General features: G+C 41.5%; 1 protein-coding gene across 1 annotated transcript in view; it reads right to left on the bottom strand.

The window, feature by feature from the left end:
- Positions 1-7392, bottom strand: part of LOC311149818 (TOX high mobility group box family member 2-like) — a 98287-nt gene extending 90895 nt beyond the window's left edge. Inside the window, exon 1 of the mRNA XM_084187043.1 lies at positions 7281-7392. Coding sequence (XP_084043169.1) covers positions 7281-7370 — 90 coding nt within the window. The 5' untranslated portion in view covers positions 7371-7392. The remainder of the gene's footprint in view (positions 1-7280) is intronic.
- Between the last annotated feature and the right edge of the window lie 18317 nt (positions 7393-25709).

Raw genomic sequence — 25709 nt, 5'->3', positions numbered from 1 at the left:
AATGCTTACTAACAGTGATGTAAACAAATGTGTGCACAAAATTTGAGAGAAATAAGCTTTTTGTGTGTATGGAACATATCTGGGATCTTTTATTTCAGCGCATAAAACTTGGGACCAACACTTTACATGTTGCATTTATATTTTTGTTCAGTATACATCAGTTGGGGTCTCTATTAGCTACAATATGAAGTCCTAAACCTAGCATGAAAGTGCATCCTCGTAGCTGTGTGGGCTAATAGTCCAAATGGTTTTTTGGGGTAAATTGTGTCATTTGGCGAGGGGCAAGTTGATCCAATAGCTCAACATGTCCCATACAAATTATGATGACATCTTTTCAGTTTTATGCATAATATTTTAGTAATTTGTCATGCATATGAACTCAGGATAGTGCATTTTAATTGTTACAGAGCCGACATGCACCTTAAGGTACTTGAAAAAGCAGCCAATGAAGTGAGAGAAGGGAAGAAAGTCCATTCGAGCAGCAGCAAGGGATAACAAAATAGGCTGAATGACCCTGAAGAAGTACATTGACAAAAAATGTAACTAACATGTACCTGTCCGAAAGAGAGTCTATGATAGAGTACCCTGACAACTCACACTAAATTCTTCCGCTATATACTTTAGTCTGAGACTGCCATCATGGAAGTCGTTTGTGGTGACGAGGGGCACGAGGGGTGTTGTGCAAAACAAAGTAATCAGCGATTGGATAATATCTAACCAATCAGTGTATCAAAGCCAATAAAGAATGTTCAAACCGCCGCTTTATCCTTGTGTGTTCTGGCTCTGGCCCAACCCATCGGTTTCTGGACTAATCAGACTCCCCCCCATTGTGTTCGCATTCGGTGAAGGGTCGGGGCGCTACTCGTATCCGGACTCATTGCCGAGACTGGGCGTGGCATAGCGTTTGGCCGGACCGAGGAGTCTGGGTAGCCAGGCAAATGATAGAGTAGCAGAGGCACACAAGGTGTTGTCTAGATGACATGGAGTCTGCCAAACAAAAACCATTGATTTCAAAGTTTAACAAACCATACAACTCTACGCACAAGGATGACTGGAAGAACTGTGCAGATGCAAAATTTGGTAACAGAATTATGCTAAAATCTCCCTCAGTTTTTTATGCGACCACGTTTTCCAAGAAATCTTAAATATCTGCTCAGAATTAAGATTCAAAGATGCTGAAAGAATGGGGGTGTCGGCTATGAAATGACACCTTGAGTTTGAACATTTTTATGTTGGTTATTGAACTACAGTAGGTGAAGTGGATTTACATCCGGTAACGGAATTACAGTGACGGAATTACATCATGGGTCCCTGATCTGTACTATACAGAAATGCAAAATTATGGATATGAATATCATTCTCGTCATGGTGATGTATCCTGAATAGGTACACAAAGGTAGAAATATGCAATATCCTTTTTCATATTTGGGTATTGTTCTACACAGTGGCTGTTATTGTAATGAGCTGCGCCCCCAAACAAGACCACATTTGGATGGTCCGGACCAGACCAAATCTGAAACAAGCATAGACGTCTAAGTTACACAAGTTTGGGCATCACAGTACAGCACAGTAGAGTTCAGTACAGTACAGTACAGTAAAGTACAGTCAAGTAAATATGTTCAGTAGAGGACAGTACAATACAGTACATTTGAGTCATTTATACTGTATTCTACTCTAGTGTGCTCTACGTACTGTACTGAACTCTACTCTGCTCTACAGTACTGTACTCTACTTTTCTTTACTTTATTGTACTGTTCTGTACTGTAATGTAATGCCTCTGATTCAGAGTGGTTGGGTTAAACGTGGAAGACACATTTCAGTTGAATGCATTCAGTTGTACAACTGACCAGGTATCCCCGAGGATGCTTATTACTGTCAATGGAAAGAAGGTAGGTGGTAGGTGTCATAGAAGGTGTCAGTAAGAGCCGGGAGAGGTGACATTAACTGGAGAAAGAGAGAAGAGTGAGAGAGAGAGCGGCAGAGAGAGAGGGGGAGCGTGAGAGGGAGGGACTCTTTTCAGAGTCTTGCTTTGAACACCAGATGATAGAAAGAGAAGAAGAAAAACAGTTATGAACTGAACATAACAGTATCCAAGTGGAAGGGAATACAGTAGCAGGTGACCCAACTGTGGTTTGTGACTACTATCAATTGCAGTCATTCCGTTACAGATTTTTCAGTAATTCCATTACAGATTTGGTAACAGAATTACGAGTTTTAATCACATAATAAAACAAACTTGATATCAGTAAAAACACTATAGCTAATTGGTAGGTCTACCTTTACTTGTTACTACTGTGAACGTTCATTATCCTCCCTTCTCATGAGGGAGAGAAATTAGAAAAAATATGAGAGCTTCAAGGTTCTATCTATCTGCAGACAGATGATTGTGAGGTAGTTGGTTTGAATGGTGGTTTTTGCTGTGCATGCCGTCATTCTGTGACTAAACTTTGCATCTGCACTGTTCTTCAAGTAAATGTGTTTTTGTAAAATGTTCTGTGGAAATTCTTAAAAGTAGTCCTTGTGCATAGAGTTGTATGGTTTGTTTAACTTTGCAATCATTGGTTTTTGTTTGACATACATTTAAAATTTAAAAATCTTAGTCTCAGTGTCGCTCTGTGTGGAATTGCCTTCTATTAACAGTAACAGGTTCATAATGGGATGGGGGACTAAAGACATTCTTGCACATAAAAAACAATACAGTGGCTCCCGTGCGCAAAACATCTGCCCCATTGATGATTTCAAACGGTAGGAATTCCCATTAACATCTCCTCAGAGCACAGTGTGTGATTTACTGCATGTTGTTCCTACTGTGCTCTCTGTGTCCACACTGTGGTACGTATGGCCTTCCCCTTCACAGGCTAGAAAATCAATTGTGATTGTGATGCCGTAGTCAGCAAAACCAGTAAATGGCTGAAGTCGGAGTGAGCACACACTACCTACGTCCCAAATGGCACCCTATGGGCCCTGGTCAAAAGTAGCGCACTATTTAGGGCATTGGGTGCATTTTGGGATGCACACACTGTCCATGTGCTGTGTGGCACTGATTACTTCAACCCATTCTGCTCACTCTCCCTCTGCCACATAACACGGAGCTTGTCATTAGCTAATAGCTACATTACTCTGTTGCCCTAGGATATAAAGCCTTACCGTAGCTTGTATTTTTCATGGATTTCCTTCAAGGACTAACATCTAATGGAATTGACAATATTGCAAATGCTTCTGATCAACTAGTTTAGGTTTCATGTATACAGTATATTATGGAATGATATGTATACTTTGCTAAAGAAAAATATATATCATATAAGCCATCCAGTTTTAAAATAAACAGCTCACTATTAATGGCCCATCAACGCAGATATCAGTTGTCTGAAAATATAGGCCTGGGGTGGGGCCTTGGAAGCCAGACACAGCTCCACTTGAAGCATTCGACATACTGTAGAACAGAAAGACAGCTGCACTGTTTGATTTAGGTATACAAACAGTGTATTTGCCATTGTGTACCTTTATTTCCCAGAGCAAACTGAACGTGCTGGATGACAGAATATACAGCCATACATAATGACATCTGTAGAAGACGTCTAGAAGTGGCAGTAGAGGACAATAGAAAAAATACAGTTCAATTCCATACTAAAACGTGATACTGTTTAATATTTCCAAAGCAGCACAAAGATTGCAGTAATTACAAAGTTTGATGTTATTTCTAGGCTGCAGGAGCGCCACAGAGTATGGGAGCGTATTATCACAGACATGTCTGAGTTATTCATGAGCATGTGCAAGTCGATTGAGGAGCTTGAGCTTCTCTGCACTTGTACAGTATCTTAACTCTTTTGCAATTCCCCTTTTCATCCTCCAACAGCCCCTTTCGTGATTATTTCACAGAATTCCATTTTCCCTCAAATGTGGATAGTTCAGCTCCACCAAGTCAAATGGCTCCCTATAGGATGTAAGAGACATTATGGAGGAATCGACATGCAACACTATGGGGCTATATTGAAACGAAATCTATTAAAATACTTAAAATCTTCTCTTATCAAGACATTTCAACCAATAATGGAGAGTGCCATGGTCAGTTGAACTGAATCATAAGGACATTAATTAACCTGTTAGGGTAATTAATTACCTTTAAATACCTTTAAAATCTGCAAGAGCAGTCACACTAAAACGAACAGTTTTATGCTGAAATAGTACCATGCCATTCTTGTTTCTATGGATGTCTCGTCAGCATGCTAACTAGTTACCAAAACAAGGTTTGTAACCCTTTGCGGGTTTACCTTTTTGACTATACCAGCAATGTGCACTTTTAATTCAAATCACCTCACCGTTCAAAGGTTTGACCAGGGATCACAATGTCTAATTATAAAAATGTCACACACTCACAGGAAGTGTGCAACAAAAAAAAAAAAAAGCCACCTGTGCACCTGTGTGGCTTGGTAGAGCATGGCAATTACAACGTCAAGACCGTGGGTTAAATTCCCGCTGGGGCCACCCATACCAAAATGCATACACGCACTATTGGGTGTTGCTTTGGATAAAACGTCTGCTAATGGCATATATTACCTTTTAATGGAAATATGAGCATGCATGAGACTCATTTGCCTCCTTTCCATCTCTGAAAGGGTCTGTGGCAACATTTCTGAGGAACTCAGCAGCAGAGCCCGCATAAGACTATTAGCCACTGAGAGATTAGAAATACATTAGAGGCCTACATTAGAGAGGCTGATACAACTTTTAAAAGCTGCAATATGTAACTTTTTGGGTGACCCAACCAAATTCATAATTCTCATTGAAAGCAAGTCTAAGATGCGGTAGATATGTTCCATATTGCTCTTTTTCTATGTTCTTAAGTTTCGTTTTTACGTCTTTTACTTTCGGTTTTGTACACCAGCTACAAAGTGTTGAAAATACAATATTTTTGGTTATTGAAAATATATTTCACAGCGGTTTAGATTCTCTACACTACACATTGCTTGTTTTGTCACATAAACTGAAATTAGGTGAACTATTAGAATTTTTACAACCAGGAAATGGCGTAGCGATTTCTGCATATTGCACCTTTAATGGGACAACCATTTTGACAATGCTTTGAGGATAATAAACTGACCCTATGCACCTAATAAACTGGACCCAATGGCCTCCGTCTCATTTGCATCGCCAGTGAAGGTAGCTAGTGTTACCTGTGGGATGATTGTAATCTCGCTTTGTGAGATTACAGCCCAGAAGCATAGGCCTACCTCATGAGTTATTTGACAAAGTTTTAATATTTCAAATAAGTACCTGAGATTCAAGGGACTAAAGACACATTTGGGAGCATTCCAATGTAGCCTAGCCAACTTCATGTGCTTTCTTTCTGTGATACTCAGCTTCACACCACAGATTATTTTAAAACCAGCAGTCTTGTTAGTCTACATTCAGGCATAGCTTTATCAGTAATTCCACAGGTTTTCATCTGTGAACTGCCTCTCAATGTGACTGGATTGAATTCTTGGTAGTGGGCAATTCCACAGTAACGGAATTACGCTGAAACTTTTCACTATAAAATGCATGTCAAACAAAATCATTTTTTTTCTCCAAGTTTAACAAACCATACAACTCTACAAAAACACATTTACTTGATGAACAGTGCAGAGGCTAAGTTTGGTAACAAAATGACGGCACCAACAGCACAAACTGTCAATCTGTTACCAAGATTTGCATATGCACTGTTCTTCAAGTAAATGTATTTTTGTCCAATTTTGTGTGTACATTTTTTAAAGTAGTCCTTGTGCATAGAGTTGTATGGTTGGTTAAACTTTGAAATCAGTCTCAGCGTAATTCCATTAACGTGGAATTGCCCTAGTGCAATTCCCAAATGCTTATCCAAAGTTTCAACCACCTAATCTGGATTTAATAGTTATGATGACTCAATCCAGATATCGGATTGATTGCGTTCCCTTCCTCTTTCTCTTATCTGCAGGAGTGTTGCGGCGCTACAATGGCCCATCTCAGGGTAACCTATCAGGCATACTGACGAAGACAGTATTTCTTTCAGATCCACAAATAATTGTTGTTTCCATCAGCCATAGTAGGCTTTAGGCTACCACTACGTTGTCGCTGTGGATGTGATGAAAAACGGACAGATTATAACTTTTCCCAGCATTATCACTCACAGGACCAGACCTCAACCGGGCATGATTTTCTGAAAATGGAAGCTATAGTAGGCCCGTAATGTGACTAAAGACAAAGCAGTATAGGTCAGTGTTCTGTAGCAGACAAAACCAAATGCAAAAAGTATATAAATGAACTGTCTGATTGTACATTTGACACAGGCTTTTTATTATTTTTGATAATGAATGACCACAAGTTGCCATAATATGCATATTCATGGAACATAGGCTCCCACTGGCACACTTGTCTGTGATTGTGAAGAGTCAGAGCAGGGCCATTTGAGAACTGAAGCAGTGAGGTGTGAAAAGATGCTTCTAAAGATGCCGCTCTAAAACCATTTTAGTATTCATCTCACAGTGGGACATCATGTTTGCGACTCAGAATCATCAAAGATATGGCAATATTGACTAATAGCCTAGTTAGCCTATTTTAATCCAACATGCTAATTTAACTGACGGGATAGCCTCTCAGAACGAGATCAATAGCCTACTCTACCAGCTGATTAAAAAAGAAGGTTAGCCCTCTAAGAAGGTTAGAACAAGAAAAGTTGTAAATGTAGGTAAAGTCAAAGTGCATGGATGCAAGAGCAATGCATTAAGATACCAGCAACATAGTTTATCAAACGCCGCCTAGACTGGTTCATGGTAGACTAACAGCACTCATGTAGGCTAACGTTACATTGTAGCAGTATATTGTAGCAGGTATCCAAATTGTAGCAGGTATGCAAAGTATGTTACATTATAGCCTTCATGTAAGCAAAATAGTTATGTTATAGCCTAGAATACTTATATTATATGCCCAATATGTTGACTGAAAAAAGAGATAGAGATAGAGAAGAAAGTAGAAGTAGAAGAAGAAGAAGAAAAAAACGTGGTTCAGGCTATGTGGAGGTGTGGGTTGTCAGAGAACCCCATCTTAAAACGTGTAATTGTTGTATTAAGGGATGGAATCACATGGAATGGAAACACGCGTTGGTGGAAACACATGTATCCAGTTTCAGATAAACACCACATTCCATGCACGTCTATTGCGCAAATGTTGCAGGCTGCTGAACAAGAAGCAGAGGCAGGTGAGAAAATGTGTAGACTTCAATCTCAAGGCAGTAACGCACTAGGAGGACTGCACTTTGTATTTACCTTGTTCGCGTGGTAAAAGTCCAACGAGCTTAGACAACTTGGATCAGAACCCACACTTGACGGGTGCGCAGGATAAAATCTCACGTCCATATCAGGTTCTTCGAGACTGACGGCATGAAATCTGTTTCAGTGTCTTTGACTCACTCTATTGTTTAGCCAAACAAAATAAGAAAGAAGTAGAGAAAGAAAAAGAAAAAGAAAAAGGGGTTGAGTTTTCTGTGCACTCTTCCCTCACATCCGTTTGCGGTCGAACTTCTGCACCAACTCGCGTCCTGGTGATGAACAGTCCTTTTTTTCGCTTACTAGAGCGCGTCCGCTTTGGAGAACCAAAACAGTTATCACTTAACGGTAGAAGAGAAATAACTGCACATATGCAGATTAGTTATACCATCAAGTTAGGCATACTCCAGAACAAATTAAATAAAAGATTCCCCCTTGGTTTATTTTAAAAGCATAAAATGAGCCCTCTGAATATGTTGCTTGTTTTTTTCCCGCTGTTCTCATACTCCATAGGCTTTGTCACGGAGGTGCATATTAATGCATTGATTCCAGGCAATGGTTCCAGGACAGAGAAGTGGTTGGACTGTTCTTCACCATATGCCATGCGACCTCTGCTGATAATAAATGGGAAAGAGAAATGGAGGGAAAGGGGGAGGGGAGATTGGTGGCTGCCTTGGCAACCGCTCTCCTTTCTGCAGCTGCGCGTTTCAGATTAGCAATGTAGTAGTGTGCACGGCTGTTCATTATAAAGCACACGCAGTTTAGCCTATACTGTGTATTGCTTTCTAAAGGTTCGATTTAGTTTATTTAGTGTACCAAGCCGAAAGGAAGGCATGAGGATCCACAGTCTGCATTCAATGCATGGTTTCGTCATGGTTTTTATTTTCATACATGTTAACTGAAACACAAACCTATTCAAATCACAAATCTATATAGAAATATAGAACTATGAACCTATAGAATTCCAAGCAGTGCACAAACATAAAGGTTTGCGTATAAACATCAGCTATTACACATAGACCTATAATTCCGAGGACACGAACAGCTGTAATGAAACCTGCAATAATGTCATAGTAATCCATGCCATTTATGTTACAGCAAAAAGCTGATTGAGCTCTTGGCATTCTTTGATTTTTATGTAAAAGTTAAAACAACGTTGCCTTAAAGCATCCAATGTTATTTCAGACAAAGAAGAGGAGGAATGGAGTTTGCATGCTTTCCCATTTTAGCAATGATTATGAAGTTACCAATTGTTATATGGTATATAGAGGCTATGTCTAAATCCATCACAACAAAAAGGCGTCATAGGAAATGACATTGGAATGTTAAAAGTGTTATAAAATTACGCTAATATGAATGGTAATTGGCTATTATTATGCTTTATCTAAGATCAACATTATTTTTATATAATGTTTTGCCTATGCTGTTTGCATTTATACAGATAATGTAATGGTATAGCAATTGGCACCACTTTTATCAACACAATAAAAGATAGACATATGTTTAATGACTAGCATTTATGAATTTAAATACAGAGATTATTAGGTCTAGTTGCTGATTACTGCCATGAGTTGTGATAAACATTGTACATTCTCAAAGGAGTGCAAAATATGCACAGGAGCTACATATTATATTGCCAATTGAGTGCAAATGTATAGGGAAAGGTTGAGAGAGCTAGCTCCCTTTGACAGCTCACTGAATTTGATGGATAGCGCTCCCTTGCCCTGTGATGTGCATGCACATTTGATGTTGAAATTGCTTATCCATGGGACCATTGTCTTTCAATCATGTCAAGGCAAAGTACAGATTACACTCTGCAGTGTTGTGTTATTATCATACCACTGTAGATAACATGCACCATGCACAAAATTGTTTATATGTTCATATAAAGTAGATACATATTTCAGATGCCCATTGTCAATGTATTGTTGGTTGCAGCATTCAAAAATAATCCTTCCACACTAGTCCTTAGAATTATTATGATTTGCATTTACTGATAGTAAAAACATTGAAAGAGTATGGATCTGAATAAACATTTTATTTGTAGTAGGCTATATGTCATAATGTTGTATTGACAGGATAAATGGCATATTATATTATATATTATATATTATTATATTATATTATATAAACCTACAACAATGTACTTGTAAACTATGGATATTCCTCCTATAAGGTAACCTATGACTGATCATGTTATTGTGACAGGAGACATCAACAATATATATCTTATGATTGGTTGTGGACCTGTTCCGTTCTGGACCCAATAGTGCATGCCCGTTGTTTAGTATGGACCTGACTGCATAGATGTGCTTTACCACTGTCAGCACACACAGGGTTAACCCTGTGGCCCAGTGCCATAGCTTCATGGGAATGGAATGTGGAGTGCTGTATGTATAGGGCTCCCTTCCCAGCAGCCTTCACTGCCCACCGAATGCTAATGATCAGTATTATTGAAGCACAATTGATGGGCTAGCAACCAAACAAGAGAAAATAATTACTGCAAAAGCTTTATTGTTCTTTAATTACTGAATGCTCAATGGCAATTAATGGAACAAACAACACTAGCCACTTTAATGCTAAATAAAATGTGATGTGGATGGAAGAAAACAATAGTAAAAATGAAAGCTGGATAACATAATCTCGCTCGCAATACTGCTTCTGCCGAATAATGAACGAATATTCATCAAGTTGAGATCTTCACTGAGACATGTTATTATAACACTACATTTTATTCATTAAGCAGATGCTCTTATCCAGAGGGGTTAAGTGCCTTGCTCAAGGGCACATCGACCAATTTTTCACTTAGTTGGCTTGGGATTCAAACCAGCAACCTTTCGGTTACTGGCCCAACGCTCTTAACTGCTACTCTACCTTCCTTCCCATAATATGCCACCCCATACTATGTCCCATTATCTCACACCACTGTCTGTATAATAATTTTGTAACTAGTACATTTATTGAATGCAAGTATCTTGCAAACTGCTGCACTCTTGCTTCAACATTTTGTTTTTCAGTTACACTTTACACAAACTACAACTTATAATAGATTTATAGGATATTTATGAAGTGTTAATTTGCTAGAGCTGCATAACGGATGCCTATGTAGTGTCTACTTTAGATCTGCATAAAGAATGCATAGCCTATGTAGTGTTACTTTAGATCTGCATAAAGGATGCATAGCTTATTTAGTGTCTACTTTAGATCTGCTTAAAGGATGCATAGCTTATTTAGTGTCTACTTTAGATCTGCTTAAAGGATGCATAGCCTATGTAGTGTCTACTTTAGATCTGCATAAAGCATTAATGGACAGTGTGAAAAGAGAGGCACACATTGTGAGTGATATAATACTGTATGCACATTTCAGTGATGCCCTGAAAATGTTATTACACTTAATGTTCTGGATAAGCACAGTGCACATTGGCAATTACATTTAATTGTTTGTTTTCTGTCTGTGTCTATAGCTTGCACAAGAACATCAGGACTCGTGATTTCACTTATCACAGTGCAATTAGTTGATGGCAACATCAAGCTGCCCTTGACGTCTTTTCAAGTTACTGAACAGAATAGTCTTCTATTTAATTTCCCACTGAGTTCTATATTAAGTATGGTTTGTCACCTGAACGGTTTTGGAGTAACAAGTAGTTCATAAAATCCATCAAAAACCTCTGGAACGAGGAAGCTGTTCTAGAAAGCAGGATCAATTAGTTAGCAAGCTAATTTTATTTAGATCCCAAAGAAACTCAAAATGTCCTGCTCCTGTTCAAAATATATAAACTACTTCAGTATAAACCCTTTACAAACCCTTTATAAGGGGTGCCTTAAAAAGCTAGACTCATCTATACGAAATTAGCATTAGCAGGGGAACGAAAGTGTACCCAAACGCGCTTCAGCCCAGCTTGAATAAAAAGGGAACCAGGTGCTTGACTGAGGAGTATTAGCAGTATTGGGATGACTTCCGCAATAAAAAAGAGCGCAAAGCAAGAGGCTAATCTTCTCTGATTGCACATGCACAGATACTTTTAAACAGTATGTGTGGGTGCTGATGAGTGCAGCCTTTTGACTCAAACTCTCCCGACAATATCATTATCCAATATCTCTAGCCGCACTGATGCTCGTTTAATGCAAAGTGTTATGAGGATGTCAGTATTGGGGATGCATGGTGCCAAGAAATATTACGACATATCTATCTCTACAAACTGTAAAATCTCTCCATCAAAAGTTTATTTTTTTTGCACTTCAGCTAACCTTAACCTAACCCTTTTTTCTAACCGTAACCTAATTATCCTAACCTGCTACGTTAATTCTCCTAACCTGCTGCATAATTAATTTGATAAATGCTGGATCCCTTCTAGCCATGACCGGAGTCCTGGGAAGAGTAGAGTAACTGACCTTTGATCCCAGTGTAGGAGGTCATGGGTTACCCTGTGTGTTCTACAGGGGCATGGGAACCAATCTGAAGTCTTCAGTGAGTCAACATTCTGGTCACATAGTATAAACAAGGGCTGAAATAACTCATAACTCTGCAGTTACATGTCCATGGGAGGAGAAGAGGAGCATTTGTGTCTCTCAAGTCAACTTTGGATATTGTGTTTCCTCTACACGTTGATATCTATATCAATCTGTCCTTCCTCTGTCTGCTTTCTATCGGACCCCGTCATACACCAGTGGAGGCTAGTGAAGGGAAGACGGCACATTACAATGAGCCAATACAATGAGCCAGTCCTCCGATAAAGTGACACTAGCCACCACTGCCTTACCACTGCCATATACCCAGGCAACTCTCGTTTGGGCTCCATTCACAAGGAGGTCACGCACTACATCCTACAGAGGTCAACAACAGCTCCCATCCTCCTTTGCAGGAGATGTAGGTTTAGGACTTAATGCCACTGACATCTGAACCACCAAGATATTCAATCCAGTAGGGGTTTTACCCCTGATACATTGTGTAATTCTACATGAAAAGGAGAAGTAGGTCAAACTGAAAATGATCTGATACAACTAACATCCATGAACATTACAGGGATGACGTAATTTCTCATTGTGGCATCCTCATCCACCTTGAAAACTACCTTCAATACAGGCAAATTTAGGCAAATCACAGATCATGTATGCAAATACTCTTTATTTGATAAAATAGGGATGCAATATCTGCCTCTGCATGCAGGATAGACTGAAGAAAGACAGAGGAGCCCCTTTAAAAAATGACCCAGTTTGTCAGTCCAACCACGTTTCATTTACTACTTAATTTGAAGGAAATTCAAGAGACTACGTTAATTGCTTAGTTTTTCAGCTCTCGTTGGGGAGTGTGTATTACCAGTCTGAATGTTTTCACATATTAAGATGCCAACTTGTGAAAAAATAGTATGGTCGTTTTTTTATCTACTAAACCAGAACTCCAGAAAATAACCTGAGTCACAACGCAATGTTATGACATTAGCTTGTAAAAATTATGACACCAATCACGCTTAACCCTGGATTTGTTAAGTTGAGAATAAATTATAAGATAACATCTGAACATGTTTTCTATATGTGCCAGCCTTTTACCGTCAGTACCTTGTAAAGCACTTGGGATTTTTCGCATGAGAACACAACATTATTTCAGCAGTGGAACGATGATACATTTTTATATAAAGAAAGCCGTACATCTATATAATCATGCCCCTTTCAAGTGAGCAATTAAGAGCACTTTTGAGGGGCCAGAATCATAGATGTTTCCATCCAGAGAAAAAAACACTAAGGTACTTTGGATGAACATGTTAATATCTAAAAGCATTGTGTTATAGATGTGAAGATTTTGATATAGGAATACACTTTCTGCTATTACTCTAACCAAATGCTAATGGTTTAGAGTGTAAGTATTTCATTTTTGTCAATGATTTATGTTGACAAATGATTGTGAACAGATACATACAGCCCAAACACCAAAACTATCAATTGTTAACCACTTTCCTTGCTTCCATCCAGTTTCATTGGGCAAAAACAGGAGAAATGTATAGGGACATGCAAATGGAGAGTGATGCTTTGGGCAGTGTTCTAAAATATGTGCTGTATTTAATCTAAATATCCTGGATATTAACCTGAGGGGCTGCATGTGGCACATCTGGTCTTTGGTCATGTCCTGGGCTTAATTCAATTCCCTCTACCCTGGTTAACTCCCCCTTGCAGACTTGCTAGGGCTGAATAGTTAAAAGCAATACAGAACAAAACCCCAATTATATATCAATTCATCTAATGAGCATGTTGTCAGTGTGACTTTTACAAAGATCCAAAAAACAGAAATGTTCTACAAGGTTTAACCTATCATGTTTTACCTACAATGTTCACAAATACAAAGGGTGTGGTCAGTGTGAAGAAATAGAGCAGTGAGGGAGTGTCTTACATACAGTATATCAGGGGTGAGTGGTTTGGAGGGAGTTTTTATTTGATTTTAAGACATGTTTAGCCATAGGAACTTTTAAAATGGTTACACAAAGGATTTCCAAATTCTTGCATGTACTGTAATACATTGCTTGACATAAAAGCCTGTAAATTTGAATCATTTTAACCCAATGAGTCCAAATGTAACGCCAGTGCACTTTGGACTTCTAATCCCTTTTAAACATTGTGAGTTTGAGCTACAGACTTCTGGGTTATACCATATGATTTTTCTATTTATTCTGCATCCGTCGGTACCGTCTGTGTGATTAACAGGGGCTGTGTTAGAGTGGTGTTTGTGAGACAAGGGTGGATCCCGAAGGGGCCCGGGCCGGGTCTTGTAAACAAAAATGTCTGTAGAGTCCGAATGGTTTGAGCTACAAACTATTAAAAGCTATCACGAACACGCACATGTAACATGTTTTGCTCTATGATGCTCACAAGCTACAGAGCCATTAGAAGGTAATGGGTTCTTCATCATAGAAGATCATAGGAAATCCCAGGACATAGTGTCTATTATACTGTAATAACATAATTGCTGTTGCAAACTCAAGTCAGATAAATGAAAAGCAGATTTTTTCTGGAATCTCGGGACTGATAGGGTTAAAAGCCTGTCAAGTGAAATAATTTAAGGAATCTATTTGAAGGACAATACATTGGATTCAGAGTTTCAGGGTAAAACCTGTGAACGTGCATGGTTATAGAATGGAATGTTAACCTTGTATACATTGTATCGCTCTGATGCTAATATGACTGGAACGATTCTGAAAAGTTCATAAAATTGAGTCTTTTGAACACAGATAAACATTCATATTGAATGGATAGATATTACATTCCAATAACATACTATAGAGCAAGCCCACAAACTCAACCTGCTTTGAACATTTCAGAGAAATATTTTCCTGTGATATCATAATGTACAATCACTTTCTAATCCAAGTCCATCAGTGTATTAAAATGGCCAGCACTTACAGTGACAGAATAGAGGCTATTGAAACCGATGAAGCACTAAAATGGCCATGGTCAAGCATTGAATGCTAAAATACAAGCCCATTCCTGTGGAATCCTATCACAGTCCATTAGTGCAAATTATTTTGATTCCTTTCCAGTGTTGTTCACGCATGGAAGGAGATGTCTACATCAAAAGCATTGTGCATTACATAATAAACTTTGTCTTGGTGAATGGTCTGTTTATCTGTCCATCATGTGGACTAGTCCAAGTTCCGCACCTAGTTCAGGATTCACACGTGGAATAACCTGCAGCCATATGCTATTTCTTTCTCTTAATTTGTCATGTTTATTACATTTTAGTCATTTAGCAGATGCTCTTATCCAGAGCGACTTACAGTTAGTGAGTGCATACATTTTTCATACTGCCCCCCGTGGGGATCGAACCCACAACCGTGGCGTTGCAAGCGCCATGCTCTACCAACTGAGCTACAGGAGATCCATAAAGGTTTATAAAGGTTTGTAATGTGCAAAAGTCCAATGTAAGTCTTATTACATTGTTAAATAAATGTTTCATCAGTTTTATGATGATCTTGTAACATTTATTGACCGAGTTGGTAAATGTGTTGACATTATACCAGTGCTTAGCTACTGTAGCTCGCTAGCTACATTAGTGAAAAATAGGGAAATGCTAGCTAGCTAGCTTTACCACCCTGTGTTAGGATGTTTTACTAACTAAAATAGTTATTGCTTTGAGTCTGGAATGGGAAATTGAATTTGAATAGTTTTAATATAAATCTTTGTCAAATCCATTAAAGAAAAGTCAAACTGAAAAATGTTCTCCTGTCTCCTTATTTCTCCTGACTAGCCTATATTCTGCAAAGGTTGTTACATTGTAACTACAAAGTTTTAAAAAAGAGAGTCAATTCCCTATACATTAAGTTGCATTGTAAACACATGTATATCCTTTGTAACAACACTGTAATTACAGAGTTGGTTATTAAAGATTGGTACATTGTAAGTACAATGTAACTAAAAGGGTTATACCTAATGTTCTCCTGTCTCCTAATTTCTGCTGGTTAGCCAATTGTCTGCAAAGGTTGTTACATTGTAACTATATAGTAATTATAAAGGTTATACCCTACTTGGTTTCACTTTACAATAAGTTGCTTGCTTTTGGATAGGTACATGATAATTACAAGTATATCCTATGCAACTACATTGTACTTAAATTACACTTGATTCAGTATAGCCTTTGAGCCAGGTCATCGCATAAAAGTAAACAAATTGAAAATGACTGGTAGTTAATGACAGAGTGTACCCAACATCATTGGGTGTGCCTTCTTACAATTGTTGTTACCAGGTCCTAGTCTATTTATCAACCCTGGTAATACATGTGTATTCAATGGTAGTTGCACCTTGTAGTTATATGTAGCAAGGTCAGATTTTAGTTCAAATTATTAATTTGGTCATTCACAGGTGACTTTTAAATGTGTAATTACAAAACATTAGTAACATAGTGGAACAAGAAAATGTGTAATAACATTGCGTAATAATTGACAGCACTACAACCTTATTACCATGTAATTACATAGTAACACCTATGTAATAATAATTAGGTGGTTCTTATATTTGTCCTACTTCACACATGTACAAGTGTGTGTTAATATGCATGCTTGAATTGGAAATGTGTTTTTTGCATATCCCACTCTCCCTGAGTCTGCCATTATGAACGGCGACCCTGGAGTAATTAGGGTTAAGTGCCGTGCTTAATTTTCCACCTTGTCGGCTAGGGGATTCGAACTAGTGACCTTTCGGTTACTGGCCTAACGCTCTAACCGTTAGGCTACCTACTTTCCCACTACCAATTAACTACTATGTTGTTACTACAGTTATTACTGTGTAGTTACATAGTAATAGGGGCAACAATGTAAAGCGATGACTTTTTTTTGGCAAACTAATAAAGCTACTGTAGATCAGGTTTCTGCGTTTGAAATATCACGTTGCTATGAATGGCCATTACATGCTAGGCGTTGTATCATTTTTATCTTAGCATTATGCTTGCAATATGATGCATACATACAGTACTGTAGATCCATGAATTCAGTTTAGTTTCAGTTAGTTTTCAGACTTGATTTACTCATTTTTATTAAATTTCAGTTTGATAAAAACATTTACAGTTGAAGTCGAAAGTTTACATACACTTAGGTTGGAGTCATTAAAACTCGTTTTTCAACCACTCCACAATTTTCTTGTTAACAAACTATCGTTTTGGCAAGTCGGTTAGGACATCTACTTTGTGCATAACACAAGTAATTTTTCCAACAATTGTTTACAGACAGATTATTTCACTTATAATTCACTGTATCACAATTCCAGTGGGTCAGAAGTTTACATACACTAAGTTGACTGTGCCTTTAAACAGCTTGGAAAATTCCAGAAAATTATGTCATGGCTTTAGAAGCTTCTGATAGGCTAATATACATAATTTAAGTCAATTGGAGGTGTACCTGTGGATGTATTTCAAGGCCTACCTTCAAACTCAGTGCCTCTTTGCTTGACATCATGGGAAAATCAAAAGAAATCAGCCAAGACCTCAGAAAAAAATTGTAGACCTCCACAAGTCTGGTTCATCCTTGGGAGCAATTTCCAAACGCCTCAAGGTACCACGTTTATCTGTACAAACAATAGTACGCAAGTATAAACACCATGGGATCATGCAGCTGTCATACCGATCAGGAAGGAGACGCGTTCTGTCTCCTAGAGATGAACGTACTTTGGTGCGAAAAGTGCAAATCAATCCCAGAACAAGGACCTTGTGAAGATGCTGGAGGAAACAGGTACAAAAGTATCTATATCCACAGTAAAACGAGTCCTATATCGACATAACCTGAAAGGCTGCACAGCAAGGAAGAAGCCACTGCTCCAAAACTGCCACAAAAAAGCCAGACTACGGTTTGCAACTGCACATGGGGACAAAGATTGTACTTTTTGGTGAAATGTCCTCTGGTCTGATGAAACAAAAATAGAACTGTTTGGCCATAATGACCATCGTTATGTTTGGAGGAAAAGGGGGTGGCTTGCAAGCCGAAGAACACCATCCCAACCGTGAAGCATGGGGGTGGCAGTATCATGCTGTGGGTGTGCTTTGCTGCAGGAGGGACTGGTGCACTTCACAAAATAGATGGCATCATGAGGAAGGAAAATTATGTGGATATATTGAAGCAACATCTCAAGACATCAGTCAGGAAGTTAAAGCTTGGTCGCAAATGGGTCTTCCTAAAATGGACAATGTCCCCAAGCATACTTCCAAAGTTGTGGCAAAATGGCTTAAGGACAACAAAGTCAAGGTATTGGAGTGGCCATCACAAAGCCCTGACCTCAATCCTATAGGAAATTTGTGGGCAGAACTGAAAAAGCGTGTGAGCAAGAAGGCCTACAAACCTTACTCAGTTACACCAGCTCTGTCAGGAGGAATGGGCCAAAATTCACCCAACTTATTGTGGGAAGCTTGTGGAAGGCTACCCGAAACATTTGACCCAAGTTAAGCAATTTAAAGGCAATGCTACCAAATACTAATTGAGTGTATGTAAACTTCTGACCCACTGGGAATGTGATGAAATAAATAAAAACTGAAATAAATCATTCTCTCTACCATTATTCTGACATTTGACATTCTTAAAATAAAGTGGTGATCCAAACTGACCTAAGACAGGGAATATTTCTACGATTAAATGTCAGGAATTGTGAAAAACTGAAATGGCTTGAGTGCATTATATAAGCTCACTTAATGTTAAAAAACATACAGATTGCTATTCATAGAATGGATATTGGACGGGAAAGGGTTTCATTGCACAATGTAAAAACCGGACGGAGAAAATAGTTTTCCGTTGGATCAAGTTACCTTGAGTGTAAAAATGTAAGCTTTATCAACACTATCTTCAACGGTAAGGCTATGCCATGAATTGTCTCATTGAAAAGAACAGGGCGGACAGAGCATGTGTATGCTGAACATCACTGCGTGAACAATGAATACAGAGTGCGATTTATACCGTGACATTTGGGGTAGTCTCTATTTTTATCATGGGACCTCACTTATTATTATTTAACAGTAACAATTGATTACCTTTCAATGTGGCATGAACAAAACCAGTCATGATGTTTTCATCTGATTGTCAAACAAATCACTTCAAAAAGTAGGCTACCTGCTCACGTTTGTCCACTCTTAAATAATTACAGCATCCAAACAGTGCACAGTGCACCCACCAATAAATGGTTCAAACCATGACAGAGAGGTGGGGGTCTTTAATTTGGAATACGTTTTTATTTTCATACCACTGTAGCAGCACAAACTTGCATTTTAAACAAAAATGAGAATGGTTCAAAAATGTACACTGAATGAATACATTAATAAAATAAGGCAATGAGAGGTGGGAACAACAATATCCTTTTAAGAGCAATTTCCCTCCCTCTCTCTCTCTCCCCCCCTCTCTCTCCCTGTCTTACACACACATATACACAGACACAGGCACACATTTTCAAGGGTGAGAGTGTTACAATGCCATTACCACTGAACACAGAAGCTGGGGGAGGGGGGGTAAATGGTGATGATGTAATGTTCTCTCCCACCACAGCTTCGAGAAAAGAGACCACATCAACACTATTCACCATTCTCTACACACAACAACCACGGCATACACTTGTCTAACATTTCTCTTTACGTCCATAACACCCAATCAAATTATTTTAATCATGAAACCCCTCTCTTTGACATTCATATCGGGTTGATTGCTAAACAAATACACATTACTAACACACAGCCCCATTCACATTATTTAACTATTTTTGATCTGTTTGCTCAAATATCACACAAAACCGTTGAATGCCACGGTAATGTACTGCATAGAAAGGTATGAAAACAAATGATTCCCATACAGGAAATATACATGGATTTAAGGTCTGAAAGCCACAGCTGCTTGGCAAGCACAAGCAGCTCCTTTTGTCTTTTATCTTCTTCTGTAATGTGCACAGGTGCTGCTTAATTCAATTGGAGAATGTTGCCATGGTTTTACATTAATATATTTCCATGTTACCATTACGACTGTTGTCATGGAGATCATATGACCTATTTGAACCAAAAGCAGAGATGATTTGTATGGGGTATTGCATTCTCCCTGTCTTCATGTCAAGTTACATGATTATATTTTAATCATATTAAAATATAAAATCATATTGTTCCTCCATCAAATCATGCAGAAATATGTTCTTCCATCACTAAAAACACATGTTCAGCAGCACTGCAATTATATGACCATGTTTACCATCTCAATGTTCACTCTCCCTCCATTGTTATTGGAATCACCAAACAATTTTCACAAATTTCCCATTTTGTTCAATATTACCCTACTAATAAATACTTTACTGGATTTTCAGTATGACCATGAATGAATGCATTTGGATCAGCACTGAATAAGAGACCTCAACAAAAAATGAACAAGCTAATCATGTAAAAAGGGTTTTCTAAAATGATATCGAGGCTTCATAAAATGAAGAATCATTATGTTGATCTTTATGCTTTTTTTAACATCCCCTATCACTACACAGAATAAAGACAGATACATTGTTTAGACAATTAAAGTAATAGTATATTTTTGCTAAATCATTACATCTCCACATACCATTATTGGTTATTTCAATCAATTTAATGCATTTTCAGGAACAATGTTATGTAGGAGGATATTTTAAAAAGATCCAGCATATGGAGGTTGATGAAATGCATTTATTGGTTATTAAGGCATTGGATGCTTTTCCCTCTTTGTGTACCCTCATGGAATATCACCCTTGCTAGATTCAAAGTCACCTCGTTATCTCTTTCTGCTTTGTTCACCATGCACTGTAACTCATTATATTTGTATAGAAGATAAAACAGATAAGTACATTACCTTTTCATATATATATTTTAAATGTTGAAATTCCAGAGTGACTTACAGTCAGAGTACCCACATACATTACTGCTTGCTCAGTTGAACGATTGCATAGGAATCTCAGTAACTGTGTATTTGAACATATTGGTAGTGAGTGGAAACGTGGCAAGCGTTATACATTAAGTATAACAGCAAGTGGCAGCAGGTTGGTAGCTAGGTTGGGGGTAAAATAGGACCAGGGTTCAAACAATGTAGCATAAACTTGTAGCACAGGAAGTCAGTAATACTGTTGTGCAGGTCCCAAGTCTGGGACTCAGTCCCATCTACAGTACCACAGCGCAACCGAGGCATCCAGCAATTCCACTGCTAGGGTTACAGGGCTGACTGGGTCCCCTAGAGTCTAAGCATCTAGACAGTGATATCTACTGTACTAAGCTAACATACTGTATGGAATTGTTTTAAGATGGTCATACCATGCACCATTTAGCTATTTGATTTTGAATTTTAGGACCCCTGTAGGTAAAAAAAAGAACATATAGATTTTTTTTAATGAAACATTGAATTTGGCCTTACTAGTATTAGCCCATAGATCCACATTGAATAACACAGTCATACATAGCAAAACAGATAGTAAAAAAATCAATCAAAAGGAAGTATCTTTTGAAGTATGTTTCCTATATCTGAGAGATATAAGAAAGCTCAGGACGTGGAAAGACCCTATTCACCTCCAATACTTTTTACCGCACAATCACCTGATGACCTTCTGACCTTCCTGTGAAACTTGTGGGTGTCATAGAGCAAAACGGATGACACGTTCGTGTTCGTGAGAGGACCTGTGCAGAGTTGGCACATCGACGGGACTGACTGCAGTTGATTCCTGGGAAGCTTGTGGGCGTCGTAGAGTAAAACCAGCTCAAACCGACTTTACAGATGTTTTAGTGAGAAGACCTGTTTCCTGGGGCCGGTTACACCAGTTGTGTGTAAAAACGTTGGTCATAAATGCTAGTGATAGCCATCCAGCTAATTACGAGCGATTGGCTAAACGAAAAGACAAGACCTTACCTCTTCTGAGATGTTGGAGTCCGTTTCCCGGTGCTTGACAAAGGAGCTCAGCCAAGATAGCATGAAGTAAAAAGTCTGCACCATTTTCCCACCTGCATCTTCATCCTGAATCTCCCCATTGCCCCCCCAGCAAAATTAGCCTACTTTTAGGCTATTGTTTATATGTGTATTACACACTATGTTGAGGTAGAAATCGGAGTATAATGCTTGCATGGATGTCAACCCCAATATCTGTTTAAATGTCATCATCATCAATCAACCGCATTACAGTTAAAAACGACTTAACTACCACCACCGATTTCTGTATGCTAGCTATGCTAACCAGCGTATACAAACGGGAGTTAGCATTTAGCAGTCACTTCTTCTAAACCTGAAAAGGGACAACTTCTAAAGCAGTTGTAGCAGGAGGGGTAAATCACAGAATAAATGGTTTATTCGGCAAATACAGCGGTACGCTGGGTCCCCACGACCATGGGAAGAGGAGTGGGAACAGTATTATACTGAGGAGTCGGAGGATGACGACGACGACGAGTTTCTGTTCCCTACCTCGTGGGGGCTCCCGGAGGAGTCCTCACGGGAAGAGGAGTGCCGACGACGGAGACCCGAGAGGCAACCCCGATAAAAAATGTTGGGGCGGCACACGGTGTGGATGACGAGGCAGCAGGAGGCCGCGACAGGGCGGATCTGCAGGTTAGGAGAGGAGGCCACCATGTTACGGGGCTATTGGTTCAGAGGGAGAAGGAGTTATTCGGTCAGAGGGAGGCGCTACAGGAAGCTAAAAGGGAGAAGGAAAAGGTAGAGGCACGGCGAGAGGAGCTGGTTAGGCAGCAGAAGGAGCGGGGGTTAATAAAGGAACCCAGTCCTGCTCCTCGCACCAAGCAAGTAGTGCGTGTCGCCAGTCCGGCCCGGCCCGTTCCTGCTCCCCGCACCAAGCCAGTGGTGCGTGTTCCCAGTCCGGCCCGGCCCGTTCCTGCTCCCCGTACCAAGCTAGTGGTGAACGTCACCAGCCCGGCCCGGCCCGTTCCTGCTCCTCGCACCAAGCCAGTGGTGCGCGTCGCCAGCCCGGCCCGGCCTGTTCCTGCTCCTCGCACCAAGCCAGTGGTGCGCGTCGCCGGCCCGGCCCGTTCCTGCTCCTCGCACCAAGCCAGTGGTGCGCGTCGCCAGCCCGGCCCGGCCTGTTCCTGCTCCTCGCACCAAGCCAGTGGTGCGCGTTGCCAGCCTGGCCCGGCCTGTTCCTGCTCCTCGCACCAAGCCAGTGGTGCGTGTCGCAAGTCCGGCCCGGCCTGTTGCCGCTCCTCGCACCAAGCAACTGGTGCGTGTCGCCAGTCCGGTCCGGCCCGTTCCTGCTCCCCGCACCAAGACAGTGGTGCGTGTTCCCAGTCTGGCCCGGCCCGTTCCTGCTCCCCGCACCAAGCTAGTGGTGCGCGTCGTCAGCCCGGCCCGGCCCGTTCCTGCTCCCCGTACCAAGCTAGTGGTGAACGTCACCAGCCCGGCCCGGCCCGTTCCTGCTCCTCGCACCAAGCCAGTGGTGCACGTCGCCAGCCCGGCCCGGCCTGTTCCTGCTCCTCGCACCAAGCCAGTGGTGCGCGTTGCCAGCCTGGCCCGTCCTGTTCCTGCTCCTCGCACCAAGCCAGTGGTGCGTGTCGCAAGTCCAGCCCGGCCTGTTGCCGCTCCTCGCACCAAGCAACTGGTGCGTGTCGCCAGTCCGGTCCGGCCCGTTCCTGCTCCCCGCACCAAGACAGTGGTGCGTGTTCCCAGTCTGGCCCGGCCCGTTCCTGCTCCCCGCACCAAGCTAGTGGTGCGCGTCGTCAGCCCGGCCCGGCCCGTTCCTGCTCCTCGCACCAGGCCAGTGGTGCGCGTCGCCAGCCCGGCCCGACCTGTTCCTGCTCCTCGCACCAAGCCAGTGGTGCGCGTCGCCGGCCCGGCCCGTTCCTGCTTCTCGCACCAAGCCAGTGGTGCGCGTCGCCAGCCCGGCCCGGCCTGTTCCTGCTCCTCGCACCAAGCCAGTGGTGCGCGTCGCCAGCCCGGCCCGGCCTGTTCCCGCTCCTCGCACCAAGCCAGTGGTGCGCGTCGCCAGTCCGGCCCGGACTCTTCCCGCTCCTCGCACCAAGCCAGTGGTGCGCGTCGCCAGTCCAGCCCGGCCTGTTCCCGCTCCTCGCACCAAGCCAGTGGTGCGCGTCGCCAGCCCGGCCCGGCCTGTTCCTGCTCCTCGCACCAAGCCCGTGGTGCGCGTCGCCAGTCCGGCCCGGCCTGTTCCCGCTCCTCGCACCACACCAGTGGTGCGTTTGTCCAGTCCGGCACGGCCCGTGCCCGTTCCACCGGTCAGCTGTTCCACTCCGGACCCAGAGCAGTCCGCTCCGCCGGTGCCTGATCCAGCTCCGGTCAGCTGCTCCACTCCGGAGCCAGAGCAGTCCGCTCCACCGGTGCCTGATCCAGCTCCGGTCAGCTGCGCCACTCCGGAGCCAGAGCAGTCCGCTCCACCGGGGTCCAGTCCAGCTCCGGTCAACGGCTCCACTTCGGAGCCAGAGCAGTCCGCTCCACCAGTGCCTGATCCAGCTCCGGTCAGCGGCTCCACTCCGGAGCCAGAGCAGTCCGCTCCATCGGTGCCCAGTCCAGCTCCGGTCAGCGGCTCCAGTCCAGACCATGACGTCAGCCCCTCTCCAGGTTCGGGGTCTCCCACACCAGGGTCCAGACTGGGCCTGGCGTATCGTGGGAGGAAAGAGAGGGGAAGCAACGCGGCGAGGTCTAGACCAGACCAGGGGCGCAACAGGGAGGCGAAGAGTAAGAGGTCGTCACGCCCTGAGCCGGATCCGTCTCCGAGGCGGAATGCCCACCCGGCCCCTACCCTGTTATGTTTATGTTGTGCGGTCGGAGTCCGCACCTTTGGGGAGGGATACTGTCACGCCCTGACTCAGGGGACGCTTATATGTTGAGTCAGGGTGTGTATATTCCTTGTTGTGCTTGTTCATGTTATAGGATCTAGTAGGTCTAGACCTATGTTGGCCGGTGTGATTCCCAATCAGAGGCAGCTGTCGCTCGTTGTCTCTGATTGGGGACCATACTTAGGCAGCCTATTGGCACTAGTGGGTTGTGGGATCTTGTTCCGTGTGAGGTTTGTTGTGTATTACCTTTGGACGTCACGTTTCGTTGGTTTATTGTTTTGTCGTTGTTTATTAAGTTTAAAATAAACATGTATGCATATCACGCTGCGCCTTGGTCTGACCCATCTATGAACGAACGTGACAAGTGGCTAGAAGGCCGGTGACGATGAACGCATAAGCCTGCCGGAACAAGGAGAGGAGGCAGCTTCGGAGGAAGTCATGACAGCAGTGAAAACATCCAAATACACTACTGGTCAAAAGTTTTAGAACACCTACTCATTCAAGGGTTTTTCTTTATTTTTACTATTTTATACATTGTAGAATAATAGTGAATAAATCAAAACTATGAAATAACACATATGGAATCATGTAGTAACCAAAAAAGTGTTAAACAAATCTAAATATATTTTATATTTGAGATTCTTCAAACAGCCACCCTTTGCCTTGATGACAGCTTTACACACTCTTTGCATTCTCTCAACCAGCTTAATCTGGAATGCTTTTCCAACAGTCTTGAAGGAGTTGCTGAGTGCTGAGCACTTGTTGGATGCTTTTTCTTCGCTCTGCGGTCGCACTCAACACAAACCATCTCAATTTGGTTGGGGTCGGGGGATTGTGGAGGCCAGGTCATCTGCTGCAGCACTCCATCACTCCATTTCCTTCTTGGTAAAATAGTCCGTACACAGCCTGGATGTGTGTTGGGTCATTGTCCTGTTGAAAAACAAATGATAGTCCCACTAAGCCAAAACCAGATGGGATGGTGTATCGCTGCAGAATGCTGTGGTAGCCATGCTGGTTAAGTGTGCCTTGAATTCTAAATATATCACAGACAGTGTCACCAGCAAAGCACCCCCACACCATAACACCTACTCCTCCATGCTTTACGGTGGGAAATACACATGCGGAGATAATCCGTTCACCCAATCCGTTTGAACCAAAATCTTCAATTTGGACTCCAGACCAAAGGACAAATTTCC

This window comes from Coregonus lavaretus, assembly GCF_964263955.1.
Source record: "Coregonus lavaretus genome assembly, chromosome: 22".
NCBI lineage: Eukaryota > Metazoa > Chordata > Actinopteri > Salmoniformes > Salmonidae > Coregonus > Coregonus lavaretus.
The sequence above is the reverse complement of the archived record's forward strand: the minus strand, read 5'-3'. Positions and strand labels throughout refer to the sequence as shown.